The 15,665-nt window shown below is 40.7% G+C and overlaps 1 protein-coding gene across 1 annotated transcript in view; it reads right to left on the bottom strand.

Annotated features, from left to right (window-relative positions):
• Nucleotides 1-531: 531 nt before the first annotated feature.
• Nucleotides 532-15,665, bottom strand: part of ICMT (isoprenylcysteine carboxyl methyltransferase) — a 104,623-nt gene continuing 89,489 nt past the window's right edge. Inside the window, exon 5 of the mRNA XM_078642620.1 lies at nt 532-3,327. Coding sequence (XP_078498746.1) covers nt 3,145-3,327 — 183 coding nt within the window. The 3' untranslated portion in view covers nt 532-3,144. The remainder of the gene's footprint in view (nt 3,328-15,665) is intronic.

Genomic DNA, 15,665 nt, shown 5'->3' with positions numbered 1-15,665 from the left:
CTGTAAAATAATTTCTTGTCATGTTTAAGAGACTTCTGATATGAAAAAATTAATACCCATGCAAAGCTCCTCAAATGGAAGACAATTGCAAAATGGCCTGGGAGCATTTTAGCCCTGCAACAACAGTTCTTTAAGATGCCCAACTCATCTGCTTGGAGTAGTGCCCAGTTTTTGCAGACCTACTTCAGCCTTATATACCATTACTGTTGAAGCCTAACCTTGTCAATGAAGTCACAGGCGTATCCTCAGTATTGCTCAACTGGACACACTTCTAGATTAGTTTGACCCAGTACAAGGGACAAACATGTTTTTCATCTGACTGTCTGCTAATAATCCATGGAAATGTCCGTGAATTAGAGAACAAAATTATGAGAAAAGATTGAATAAAATTGGCGAGTTGAGCACGTGGCATGGAAAGAGTGTTACATGCAGGTTACAAGTTGCAGTTCCAATGAGTTCAGGAATTTGACTATCTACTGCTGAAACAATAAGACACCTGTAAGTTGCAGATACCAGTGGTAGTAAGACAGCTTTTTGGGTAATACATTTGCGATGTGCATTTGTGTTTTCATGTGTGGGACCTCAAAGTCACAGCTATTAAGTATTTGACATTGTGTGAACCTCTCAGAAGAGCTGCAGAGAACAACAGAAATTATATTCTTTACCAAAAATGTTAGGTGACGTAATTAGGACAGAGTTCTGCATGAGGTGTGTTATTAAACCAGATTTAAAATAACAGAACGTGATGAGAATTTGGGTTGGATATCAAGGTCTAATTGGGATGGTAGGTCACAGGAGCCTGTGGCAAATTAACAAGCTACCTGGTCGACGGTTTAGATCTCCAACAAAACAAAAAAGGTGACTTCCCACTTTTGGCAAATGTAAGCCTGAAAGTTAGGATTGTCTTGCTAAAATGCAAAGCTGTGAAATATGAATATAGATATTAAGAATTCAAATTCAACAGCATTCCCGACTTTTCCAATATAAAACATATAAATACAAGTCAGCATGTTGTGCACTCGTCTTGGTCTTCCTCTGAAAACAGTAGAGCTATTAAACCTATTACAATGTTAATTACCCTATTCTCCTCTTTTCCATCACATTAAATATACCACCACTGCCGAGTCCCCAAGAACCTGAACAAAACTGAAGTGAACACTTTTTTTTAGAGCACAACTGATCATAAGAATAGTATTGAAATTGATAGGTGAGGCTGTGCCACACCAAATAAGAGCCATCAATTCCCAATATGTGCAAATCATTTCCTCTAATAATACCTGACTTTTTCTTTGTGAGAAGGAGAAGTTAGTGTATACAATCTCTTGAAAGTTTCAAGGAGGTGTGTCTATGCTCAGAGGCTGCTAATCTCAATGACAACCCTGCACAGACACCGATACATCTGACTGGAGGTACCCAGACCAAACTATCAATGCCAGAATCCATTTCTTAAGGCGTAGTGTCACATCACAAACACTCTTGACCTCAGATTCGCCACTGAGGAAATGGTGTTGACCTGACAAGGAAACACATTCTTTGGTTAACAGCCTGCTGATTATTCAACAAAAGAAAATGCCATACATTTCGCAAAACCTAAATTAAAATGGTAGGCTGATAGTCTGATCACCTTGTCAAGGCAATGCTGAACACATTGTCGTTGCGGGTACAATAATACCAACTTTGAAAAACACATTCACAGTTTTTTTCTAAAAAAAAAAAAAACGGCTCAAACTTTTCTGTCAAGTGGTGACTTCACACATCCGACAAAGTGCTTAGACCCCTTTGATCACATCCTGTGTCATTTAAATGTATAGAAGAAAACTACACCTCAGATGCGGAAGCAATTCTGTTTGAAACCGTTAAACGACTCATACAATGCAGGAAATGTCAAACTGTGCACATGGGCAAAATACTTCACCATCCTCAAATAAAACTTATAGCCTTACAGAGTAAAAACATTTTACTTTGGTGCAATGTATAAAAATGCGGCATAGAGATTACAAGGACGGATTTTTACAGTGGCCGGTTTGCAATCTTATGGAAACCAACTCATTCCTTTAACACTGCCACTCAATCAATATCCCAAGATCGTGGTTAAAAAAAAAATCTGTCAAAAGCTGGGAAGCGTGTCTTTGAAAAGTGGAGCTCTGCTATTCGATGGAACAAAGGGAGATTACAATCACGCTGGAATAAGGAATGTTCCTCAGATCTTTCTTAAAATGTTATTCAATAGACATCGAGGAAAGTTCTCAAATCAAAGCGAAAAAAATCTTTAAAGCAACATTTACATTTTTCTACAACCTTTGTTGCACTTAGCAGGAATACCACAGAATAAATGTGCAAGATGCATTTGGATTTCGGTCTGAAGTGTAAATACATGTGACATTTTCCCTTATATCCGTCCACTAGTTTAAAAACCACTGCGACTCTTTCAGGTTGGAATTATTCCTCAAGGGCTCCAAGGTTAAAGACGCATACACAAGAATGACATTTGTTGTGAATGCCCATGGAAGTGCATGAGCACTGCCATTAAATACTTTGAGACATGCCAGTGTTTCGAATTAGAAATGGTTTCAGACCATTCTGCTTTTTCCGTAACCAGCTGCATGCCCATCAACAATCATTTTATTCCCTTAACCACAGAGATAAGTCACGACTTAACAAATTGCTCACATTCGGAACTCAACATTTGGATCCAAATGTATTCTGCTTGTGTTTAAATCCTTTTCTTCTGTTTCTCAGTGTAAAGCTGTAGTGGCAGGATTGTAAGGTAATGGCAGAATCGAACAGTTGGGTTTTCAATATTCTTATATATTTGCACCTAAAAGACCCTTTCGCAAAGCATGATTTCTTGTTAAGAACCCTATTTTCAAGTCGGTCTTTGTGGCGTTCATTGCATAATGTGAATTCTATTAGCAAAACTGTTCTTTGTGTCCAATCTGATGTGGTCTTCTTGAGGAACCACGATGTTGACATTTCCTAGCCTACTGCGCTCCAAAACAGATAGCACTGTAAAGGGAACTTGGCTACTAAAGTCCTTGGGTATCACAACTGCATGTGCGATCTTAGTTGGACTTCCACTAAATATGGAGCCAGCCCGCTCAGGATGACTTCCGACTAGGGGAGCCGGTTAATGTTACCCATTATTTACAGCTCTACTTTAAAACCTTTAATGAAAGGTAGTCCTGTCGGCACCTTCCGTTTATAATCCAAGTATTGCTCTCCGAAGAAGTGAATCAGTGTGAATTCCTCCTCTTCTATTCGCTCTTTGAAAAATCGCCATGATGCCACTGCATAGCCAATTGTGCAGACAGGGTTGCAGAGTAAAACCTTAAAAACAAATACATTTTCAGAATTAGATCACTTGATAGCTCAACATGACATTTAAATATATATGTACATACATATATAATTGATCATTTTATTTAAATGCAACTAGCCGCATCAGAGCACATACATACATGTAGCAAGCAAGGGGTACACAGCCATCTCAAAACAAGAGTCGTCAATGAACCAAGCAGAACATTAAACCATAGTTGAAATAAATGAGTATTAGCATTTTCCTGAAGCAAAAGTGTTGGTAAGGTGTAAAAGTATGTAGGCCTAATGGAAGATTACTTCCAATTAGATTAGGGTCCCAAGGCATAAAATCAACCTATTTATGGATGACATCCTTCTTACACTAACTACCCTCCCGGGCTTCCCACCGGGGTTAGTTGTGGAACTGGACTAGTTTTAACTAGTGCCCGGCTTTAAAATAAAGCCAGACAAGTCATATATCTTTAACCTCCCAGTACGTTTGCAGGACATCGCTTCCCTGCAAATGCAAGCCTTTTTTCAATGGGCTGCCTCATGAATACGGTACCTCTTTTTCGCATTACCAACTGACTGGAGGAGTGGTCGAGGGTAACCTAGGTGGAATACTATAAAGCCAAATTTCTGAAGACCTCATACACACACACACACACATATATACATACATACATACATACATCTTGGATGTATTAACAACATTAAGACGAACATCCTTCCCAGACTCCACTACCTATTTCAGTCCCTCCCAACACTCCTCTCTGCAGGCTACATCTCCCAACTTCAATCTGACATAAGCTTGTTTGTATTCAACAGGATTGGTCCGTCCGAACCGCTTAGATTACTACTGGGCAACTTACCTCTGATACATTTTGGAATGGGTAGTAAGACAGAGTTAGAGGCATTGGTTTCGCATGGACCTTACAGTAGCCTGCTGCCCACACTGGGACCTCACCTCGCCCCAGCTTCATTTGCGACCGTAGAGCGCTTATACTGCAATGCCTACAAAAATGGCCCTTGAAATATGGGAACAAATTGTGGTCAGGAGAGGCATCACAGCCTACCCATTCCCGAATACACCAACAGCTTCAAATCCGGACTTCTCCAGCTTTGACTGAAAGGATTTTTCAGATTGGATAAAGGGGGGATGCAGGATCCTAAAAGGCAACTTTCAATGACAACATATTAAACTGTTTGAAGAGTACAAACAAGAGATTCATATAACAGAGAAATGCTGACTCAAATATTGCCAGTTACGACACTGGGCACTACAACCATCCAACTCCTCTGCTGCCATGAGGTCTCTCACCCTTTGAGATCCTAGTAAGCACATGCTCAGGCATGAAAGGTTTAATTTACAGAACAGAACATGTCCTCCAAGACTCCAAATCAACACAACTCCATACTTATCACTCTCGATGGGAGAGGAACTTTCATAAAGAAATATCATCCAAAGACTGGAACAACTCTGGCACAACATACCCAGGACCCTACGCAGTATTCCCCAGAAATAATCGACCTTAAACCTTTGTAGAATGTTCCCCATGGCATCAACCCTATGCTGGCATTGTGGGTTGCAGGAGGGGACCTCTCTGCACGTATAGTAGTCCTGTGCAATATTTCAGAAATATTTTGGAGGAGATCCTGGGCCAAATCAATGGTACTCCAAACTCAGCTGGTCCAACCACATTGAGTCCAAGCGTAACACTTTCAAACATGAGACATAACTGACTTTGACAGGACGCTCATCCATCATATGACAACAGCTGTCAAGCAAATCCTAGCTCTCTTCTGGAGAAAAAAATGCCCCCACATAACACTCAGGTTCCATAAACTATGGTCAGTCCTTGCCACGCATCAGATTACTAGCGCATTCAGAAAAGAAATTCTCCTGTACATGGCAACCTTTGATAGACCACATGTCCAGAATAAAATACCAGTACTTCACTCCTCAACGACTCTGCGCACAACTTTTAGAACGATATATGGGTCCAAGATAACTGGAGATGCATGAGGTCCTCCATATGTCACAAACAGCCAGGTGTTATAAACCAAGCAAACGCTGCCACAAACTCTAGATATTCTTAGTTCCCACATGTCAACATGCAGCAGTCTCCTACGGGTCACAATGCTCACTCCCCTAATGAGACATTCACATGCTGGCACTCAGTGTACCATGCACATAATCTTGACCGAACAATGGCCTTTTCACAGCAGTAAATGCGCTCACCTGGATCCCTTCTAATCCTTTTGTTTCCCCCAACCCATCTCGCCCCAGTTTTGCAATACAACAATCTCCTGGCCCTGTGGGCAATATGGTCAGAACGCTTGGAATCTCTCAATATAGTACGTTTGGTCTTTTTAAGCATATTGACTTGATCCTAGCTGTATTTTTGAAGACTATTAAAAAGATTTGACACACATTAGATTGCCCATTCTTAAGAACATTTGGTCATCTCCAAAGTAGGAGATCTCAATGTAGTAGAGCCCGAACAAACTAGGATTTCTCCATTTCATTGTCTGATACATTGGCAACCTCAAGCCGGTCTCATTTTAGACCAGACACAGTACACCAAAGAATAGCCACGGCTCATGGAGTTGTCACTGGACCATAATGATTGGGAACTATGTGCCAATTTCACTGTACATACCTCCGTTTGAAGAACACAAGGTTTATTTCTCCTCCATGAACAATTGATAAGCTAATTTTACCAGGCTGTTCAAACTATTAATATGAGCATGCATTGGCAATGCCAAATGTTTTGGCTTCGGAGAATTAAAATGATTAATACATGGGATAAAGTATCACCTAAGGCATATTAGAAGACTAATGCAAGTAACAGAGTAAGTTCCGCGACCATAAAGAGTAACAAGGATGAAGTATGTGCTCCTTTATAAGGAAACTGAAATCTGAGGTGACTTGCAATATCCTTTGAAAGTATGGCAGAGGGTATTTTAGTTTTTTATTACTTTTAATACATTGTCACACCATCCTCACAATCCCATTACAATTCTTGGGGTCTTACTCAGAAAGTGATATGAAAGAGCCTGTATGCAGATATTAAGAATAAAAATTGGATCTGCAGTTTGAAATTAAATACACCCAACAGCCATTAGTAATTTGCTGTAAAATGATATTAAAATCAGTTTAATGCAAGTCAGATCAAAATACGGTTACTCAGAATGTGTCACAAAAAATGTAGAGATCATATCTTTCCTGTAATTTTCAAGTTACAATAAAGATCTCATTTCTTCTAATCTGTTTTTCTAAAATAAGTTGCGATCAGAAGAAAGAAAAGCCAGTTCTCATTTTCTTGTGCAAACTGCAGCTGTATTAATCTTTGAACTGTCTCTCACTTTGGCTGGTGGCTCTGGCAGCAGGCATTATAACGTCACAACTCAAATATAATTGGTAATTGAGCAGCTAGACCATTTTCAAATGAATGCAGACTACAGATGTCACAACTCAGCTGTAATATATGGGATAAAGTACCCCCGGACATACATTATAAGGATATTTCAATTCACCGTGGAGTTTGGTGACCATGTAGAGGAGCGCAGCCAAAGGCAGAGTTCCCAATATAAAGGTCATGGTTATCAGAGGTGACTTGCAATATACTTTTAACGTACGGAAGAAAGCATTTTATTCCTTATAACACATGATTACACCTTTGCCATTCTCACAAACCAATTAAACCCCTAGTGTCTTGCTCTTTCATATGAAAGAGATGGTATGGTCGTAGACAAGAAGAATTAAGATGGAATGGGTAGTGTTAAATGAAACACAACAAAAAGTAGTTCGGAATTTGTTTCACAAAGATATTACAATCAGTTTAATGTAAATCTGTAGAGCAGAGTCATTCTGTACATCCTGTAACGCCCTATAGTGTGAACAAAATAAACATGATGCCATAAATATCCCCATCCTAGTGATCACTATTCATTTTAGAAAAGCAGATCAGAACATTTAAAAGCCAGTTCTTGTTTGGTTGTGTAAACTCAAGCTGTAATTATGCTTTTTGGCCTGTCTTTTATATTGGCTGGTGGTCAATGCAGAAGGCAATATGACGTCATATTGCTACTTCAAGTGAGCAGAACCATCGCCAGCTTGACTGTAATACGGAAAAATCGACAGACTTTTTATACACGGATTGCAGGATCATATATGGCATAAAGTACCCTCTGCTGTACATTTTAAGGATACTGCAAACCACTGAGAAGTTCAGTGATAATGAAATCTAAGGCAGAGTTCCTTTATAAGGAGATGGAACTGTGGGGTGACTTGCAATATTTAATGTATGGTAAGGTGTATTTCATTCACTTAGAAACCCATAGTGGAGAAGGGCCCAAGGGGAATATAGTTTAAAGACCTCGGGGTATCTTGTCCCCCAACTGAACAATGAAACACACGGAAGATACCGAAGGTCTGTCGTTAATCCAAAACTCAATGCAGAGCCTGATAAGTGGTCTACACAGGTAACTGGAACCAGAAAATTCATATACTACAGGAGACACACAGAAAAGAAGTGAATATAGAAATATAGTTCAAAGTAAGAACTCCGTTCAGTAAGAAATTATGAACCCATAGAAAAGTACCCATCAGCCCACTCAATAGTGGAACTTCGTCATCTGGGATTTTTTGAAAAATTGGTGTCCAATATGCCCTTCCTCAGATGAGACTTGAGGCTAGCTTAGGACCCAATGGTTGAACCCTCAACCAGAGAAGATGACAGAGTATAAAGGCTGATAGGGCTTAGTTGCAGTGCTTAGAAAAAGTGTAAGAGAAGGAAATAGTACTCAGCGTGATTAAAAATACCTATCTTCATGTCAATAGGAAAACTTTATTGTGTGTGCCCATCAAGATGGTATAGTTAAAAGCAGAGTGAAAATAGCATTGAAAATATTTGCTATTTACCATAGATGTTTAATCGGTCAACATGTTTCAGCCTCTCCAGGCTTTCGTCAGGACCTATAATTCACTACTGCAACACTTACTTTTTGTGCTGTGAAGGACAGACTATATATATTCTTTAAAATTGTGTATCATCTCCTGTAGAACAACAAAAACACAAAAAACGAAAAAACCATACAGCAACCAGTTATGGTGATTTCTACAATAATCATTTGTTAGTGTTTTACATACATGTACATTCTTTTGTATGATTTTTAACGTACCCAATATTATGGGATGAAAGGCCTCACCTCACCTGGCAACGGCTCAGGATAAGGAGGCCACGCACTGTTGAGGATTGAAAAAATAATATATTTTAATTCATCTCATTTTTTATTGTTTATTTTTTATTTTTTTAAGTTCATCTCATAGTTTGGATAAGGATATCCAAATTGCATTCCAGTAAAGACACAAGGTGGCAAGAAAGATGGCCAAATGTTTTTATGACTTTTATAATATTGTATTTCTATCCCAAACTCACTCCTGATTGTTCCTGATCATCAGAAGTGGTAAAAATGTGACTTACTACCCCGAGTATTATGGGAACATTTATATCTTAATACATTTCATTCTCGCTAAGGCTGAGAAAAAATCAATAAATCCGCCACTGTCATAGCTCTAAACCTGTCAATTGCAAATGCTTTTACTCGATTTACAATAATGACATATATTCAGCCGGTATTTAGGGCAGAGACTAAACCGCAGCGCAAAACCCACCGCCACCTGGAGCACACTTACCTCTCCGTCGTTACCTCGTGCTTCACTGAGCAGAGGGGGAGGTAATGGCCTAGTGCGGTGCGCTCGATTAATAGCGCGGCCTGCGGACCTTGGAGAGAGCTGTCTGTCTCTGCCATCCGATAGGCTCATGTTTTGAGCCAATCGGAATGTGCATTTCGACAGCCCTGAATGCTCGTCATTGGTCGTGGTAGACTTCCTGTTCAGCCAGGCGTCATGATACTTGTGCGGACCGCTCTGGGGACTCAGATAGCCAAAGCTGATAGGCTCCGCGGCTTTTAAACAGGAAACAAACTGAAGGGCCAATGACCTTCTCCTTCTACATGTGTATTTCACTTAATGTCTCAGCGCTCGTTTCATGTGACGCGCAAATTTACACGAAGGTCCCATGGAAGGCTGAATTTAAAGATTTATTACGACAAACCCATACATATTATTAAAAATATTATAAAAAAGGGGATAAGTGTGAAAATCAAATGATGAAGAGGTTGTCCACTTCATACAGCGCTACTGAATTTATCCGCTGTATTGACAGGGTGTGCTTCTTTATAGTGTTGCATTGGGTCATTCATTTCTTATTTGTTTATTTATTTCGTTTTTCTAATGCAACATACCCTAGTCATATGTAGAGCCAAAGTGTAAACCGAGTCAAAAAAAGGGGGGGAGAATTACCCCTTCGATGACTTTTACTGATGGCTGGGGACAGTACATTTACAGTTTTTTCACACACGTGTTTTGATAAGCAAGAGAGATCACCCACAAGACTCATAGACAGAAACATGAAGGAACAGATCCATTTAATGGCATAGTTCAGCCGGCATGTGTCTTACTTATAAGCCAGGCCTAGTCGTGAGTACAGGTGCCATGGATTGTATTTTATATACAGGGCACAATTACAACTGTATCCAAGGGATATCGTCATTCAACCCCTCTGTGTCACATTTCAATTTGTGAACCCATCTTTGTTCCTTTCTTAGTAGAAAATGGGATATATTAGTGACATGTTGAGGTATATAGGGTTGTTCCAGAACCACCCATCGTATCTCGTCTGCTTGATGTTTGGCGGTGAGAAAATGGGAAGTTAGGCGAGTCGCCTGTTTGTTCCGTCTGATTGTGCTCTTGTGTTCCTGTATACGTAACTTAATTTTTCTGGTCGTCATTCCTATGTATCTCAAACTACATGGACAGGTAATTAAGTAAATAACTCTCTCGCTGTTGCAATTTGTGTGACGTTTCAACAACCATGGTCGCGTAGTGCCAATGTCTACATTCAAAGTTCTTTGCGTTTGGGGACACACTGAACAATTCCCACACGGGTGATGTCCCTGAACAGGAGGGAGATTCCATAGAGTGGGGATGAGTTCCTCTGTAGTGTGTCGTGGTCTTGTGTGGATCAGTTCGTCCCTTAAATTGTTTCCTCTCTTGAAAGAAAAAAGTGGTAGAGGGATAGTCTCTCCAGCACTATTCAAAATCCTCCATCTCTGTCTTATGATTTTCTGGATCTTAGAAGATGAGGTATTGAAAGTGGTGACACATGCCAGTCTGTCCAGAGGTGGTTTGTTGACTGGGGGTGCCAGGAGCGCCTCACGGTGGTTGTTTTCTGCCCGTTTAAGAGATTTTTTGACCAGCGTTCCTGGATATCTCCTTGTTCTCAATTTCATCGAGAGATCTTGTGCTTGTGATTGGAAGTCCACTTTATCGGAGCAGTTCCCACGGACCCTCAAGAACTGACCGAATGGCAGGTTTTCCCGAAGAGAACGAGGGTGATGGCTGTCAAATCTCAGCAATGAGTTGCGTGCCATGGGTTTTCGGTACAGAGTACTGGCTAAATGTCCATCTTGTGGAAAAATTAGGAGATCAAGAAACGGGAGTGCAGTCTTGCTGTGATCCAAGGTAAATCTAAGATATTCATTTTTGCTATTGAGCCAACCTTGAAAAGACAGCAAGGATTGTTCGTCTCCTCGCCAGACTAGGAGAATATCATCAATATACCTTCTCCACATCATCATTTGATGATGGTGCGGGTTGTTGGTATTGAGGACATGATGGGTCTCAAACTGATGAACATAAAGATTCGCCAGACTGGGAGCAAATTTACTGCCCATAGACGTACCTGATACCTGTAGGTACAGGTCATCTTCAAAGGCGAAAAAGTTTTCTGTCATGGCGATTCTTGCTAATTCCATTATAAAATGGATGGGTGTTATGCTGTCCGGGGCAGAATTCTCCAGAAGTTCTCGAACTGTTTCCAGGGTGTCTGTTTGGGGTATACATGTATACAAAGATTCGACATCAAGACTAGCCAGTATATCAGAGTCTGTGTCGAACTGTACCTCTGGAAGTAAACGGAGGACATCCTTCGTGTCTTGTAGATACGATGGCATCGTCTTGACCAGTGGACTCAGAAAAACATCCACAAATGAGGATAAGGGTTCTAATAGAGACCCTATGCCCGAGATGATAGGGCGGCCTGGAGGTGGTCTGGTTGCTTTATGAATCTTTGGCAACGTGTAGAAATAAGGAGTTATAGGAAATTTTGTTACTAGAAAAGTTGCCTCCTGTGTCGTAATCCAGCCTTCTGCGCTGGCCTCTTCTATTAGGTGTTTGATCTCATTGGTAAGCCTCATCGTTGGATTCTCATCCAGACGTGTATAAAAATGGGTGTTCCCTAGTTGTCTTAGGCATTCAGTCCGGTATGCCGTGGTGTCCTGGACAACTATGGCACCCCCCTTGTCCGCTGGTTTGATCACGATATTGGTGTCTTTGGACAGGGTGTCAAGAGCCTTTCTCTCTGATTTTGACATATTCTGATAGTCATCTTGTTTGGAGAAATTCAAGGATTTCAAATCATTTGGTACAGCTGCTTCAAACGCACCTACTTTTGGTGGTACTTGATGGAGCAGCGGCATGAAAGTGGACTTCACCCTCAAACCTGTATTCCTATCTACGGTTTGTTCCTCTGAGTCTTTGTCTTTGAAGAGGTAGTGCAATCTCACGGTTCTGAAAATTTTTTCAATCTCCCCTCGAATTTGAAACGAGTCTCCACTGTTGGTAGGCACGAACCCGAGACCTTTGTTTAGTACTTTTTGTTCATTGAGGGTCAGTATCCGAGTGCTGAGATTCACTACGAGATCTTCATTAGCTTCAGGGACAGTATTCGATGGCCTCATTTGCTGCGGGCTGTGGGAAGATCTTGATCGTCCGCCCATTGGACTTGACCTTGTCCCCTCCGTCTGCCTCGATTCCAGCCTCGGCCCTGTCCTAAAAAAGCTTGACTGTCAACATATTGAGGTTGCATCGGATAGTGCGACATTGGAGGAGGGAATTGGGGATATCCCCACGGGGCTGGCGGCCACCATGGTCCTGCTTGGTACATATTGCCTCGCCCATTGTATCTACGATTTCCTCGATTTTGGCGACCTTTCCCTCTCCATTGGTTGGTACTGTTCTTATCAGTGTCTGAAGAATCAGAGTCTGAGGAGGTAGCATAGGATGACCCGTGTGTTTGTTTCTGTTTACTTGAATCATTAGGGTTATAATTCTCACTTGTATACGGGTATATTTTTTCATGTGAGAATTTCTCTAAATCTTTCTTGAATTTCTCTATTTTTGCAAAGAGTATTGGGTCCCTATATTCTTTGTTTGCTTTGTTGGAATCTTCCTGTTGTTTTTCAAATTTTTTGGTTGTTAATGTGGTTTTAATTTTCCCTTCAAGGACTTGGATTTCAACCAGGATGGCATCTGCAATTCTTTTAGCTGTTGTGATAATGAGAATGAGCCAGTCTCTGGTGCAGCGCCAGGCTATTAGTGACCAGTCTTTTATAAAGGCTTTATCCGTCAGGAAAAGCCTTGGCGCATTCGTTACTATAAGCCCTGTGGGTGCACATTTCCCATGTAGATATTCAGCCATTATTTGGCCATGTACTGTTGTACGAGAGAGACTCTTTTTCAGATTTAGTACTGTTTCCCAATCCCCTACCACTGCTGTAGTTGTGGGGGGGAGTTGGTCTAGCATGCTCGGGTTCTCGCTCAAGATGGAAGAAAGAAATTCGTCATCAAAACCTAGGCCACCAAAGTCTGCCATTGTGTTACTAGAAAAAAGAGATGAACTGAAAAGCCAGAAAGACAAATCCGTGCACCATTGGATGGAGCCGATGTCTTATAAAGAAAAAGAGAGGGGCCCGCAGCCGTAGCTGCTCAAAATTACTTAGAAACACATAGTGGAGAAGGGCCCAAGGGGAATATAGTTTAAAGACCTCGGGGTATCTTGTCCCCCAACTGAACAATGAAACACACGGAAGATACCGAAGGTCTGTCGTTAATCCAAAACTCAATGCAGAGCCTGATAAGTGGTCTACACAGGTAACTGGAACCAGAAAATTCATATACTACAGGAGACACACAGAAAAGAAGTGAATATAGAAATATAGTTCAAAGTAAGAACTCCATTCAGAAAGAAATTATGAACCCATAGAAAAGTACCCATCAGCCCACTCAATAGTGGAACTTCGTCATCTGGGATTTTTTTGAAAAATTGGTGTCCAATATGCCCTTCCTCAGATGAGACTTGAGGCTAGCTTAGGACCCAATGGTTGAACCCTCAACCAGAGAAGATGACAGAGTATAAAGGCTGATAGGGCTTAGTTGCAGTGCTTAGAAAAAGTGTAAGAGAAGGAAATAGTACTCAGCGTGATTAAAAATACCTATCTTCATGTCAATAGGAAAACTTTATTGTGTGTGCCCATCAAGATGGTATAGTTAAAAGCAGAGTGAAAATAGCATTGAAAATATTTGCTATTTACCATAGATGTTTAATCGGTCAACATGTTTCAGCCTCTCCAGGCTTTCGTCAGGACCTATAATTCACTACTGCAACACTTACTTTTTGTGCTGTGAAGGACAGACTATATATATTCTTTAAAATTGTGTATCATCTCCTGTAGAACAACAAAAACACAAAAAACGAAAAAACCATACAGCAACCAGTTATGGTGATTTCTACAATAATCATTTGTTAGTGTTTTACATACATGTACATTCTTTTGTATGATTTTTAACGTACCCAATATTATGGGATTAAAGGCCTCACCTCACCTGGCAACGGCTCAGGATAAGGAGGCCACGCACTGTTGAGGATTGAAAAAATAATATATTTTAATTCATCTAATTTTTTATTGTTTATTTTTTATTTTTTTATTTTTTTAAGTTCATCTCATAGTTTGGATAAGGATATCCAAATTGCATTCCAGTAAAGACACAAGGTGGCAAGAAAGATGGCCAAATGTTTTTATGACTTTCATAATATTGTATTTCTATCCCAAACTCACTCCTGATTGTTGCTGATCATCAGAAGTGGTAAAAATGTGACTTACTACCCCAAGTATTATGGGAACATTTATATCTTAATACATTTCATTCTCGCTAAGGCTGAGAAAAAATCAATAAATCCGCCACTGTCATAGCTCTAAACCGGTCAATTGCAAATGCTTTTACTCGATTTACAATAATGACATATATTCAGCCGGTATTTAGGGCAGAGACTAAACCGCAGCGCAAGACCCACCGCCACCTGGAGCACACTTACCTCTCCGTCGTTACCTCGTGCTTCACTGAGCCGAGGGGGAGGTAATGGCCTAGTGTGGTGCGCTCGATTAATAGCGCGGCCTGCGGACCTTGGAGAGAGCTGTCTGTCTCTGCCATCCGATAGGCTCATGTTTTGAGCCAATCGGAATGTGCATTTCGACAGCCCTGAATGCTCGTCATTGGTCGTGGTAGACTTCCTGTTCAGCCAGGCGTCATGATACTTGTGCGGACCGCTCTGGGGACTCAGATAGCCAAAGCTGATAGGCTCCGTGGCTTTTAAACAGGAAACAAACTGAACGGCCAATGACCTTCTCCTTCTACATGTGTATTTCACTTAATGTCTCAGCGCTCGTTTCATGTGACGCGCAAATTTACACGAAGGTCCCATGGAAGGCTGAATTTAAAGATTTATTACGACAAACCCATAAATTTTATAAAAAATATTATAAAAAAGGGGATAAGTGTGAAAATCAAATGAAGAGGTTGTCCACTTCATACAGCGCTACTGAATTTATCCGCTGTATTGACAGGGTGTGCTTCTTTATAGTGTTGCATTGGGTCATTCATTTCTTATTTGTTTATTTATTTCGTTTTTCTAATGCAACATACCCTAGTCATATGTAGAGCCAAAGTGTAAACCGAGTCAAAAAAAGGGGGGGGAGAATTACCCCTTCGATGACTTTTACTGATGGCTGGGGACAGTACATTTACAGTTTTTTCACACACGTGTTTTGATAAGCAAGAGAGATCACCCACAAGACTCATAGACAGAAACATGAAGGAACAGATCCATTTAATGGCATAGTTCAGCCGGCATGTGTCTTACTTATAAGCCAGGCCTAGTCGTGAGTACAGGTGCCATGGATTGTATTTTATATACAGGGCACAATTACAACTGTATCCAAGGGATATCGTCATTCAACCCCTCTGTGTCACATTTCAATTTGTGAACCCATCTTTGTTCCTTTCTTAGTAGAAAATGGGATATATTAGTGACATGTTGAGGTATATAGGGTTGTTCCAGAACCACCCATCGTATCTCGTCTGCTTGATGTTTGGCGGTGAGAAAATGGGAAGTTAGGCGAGT

This window comes from Lissotriton helveticus, chromosome 5_1, assembly GCF_964261635.1.
Source record: "Lissotriton helveticus chromosome 5_1, aLisHel1.1, whole genome shotgun sequence".
Classification (NCBI taxonomy): Eukaryota; Metazoa; Chordata; class Amphibia; order Caudata; family Salamandridae; genus Lissotriton; species Lissotriton helveticus.
This window is presented reverse-complemented; position numbering and strand designations above follow the sequence as displayed.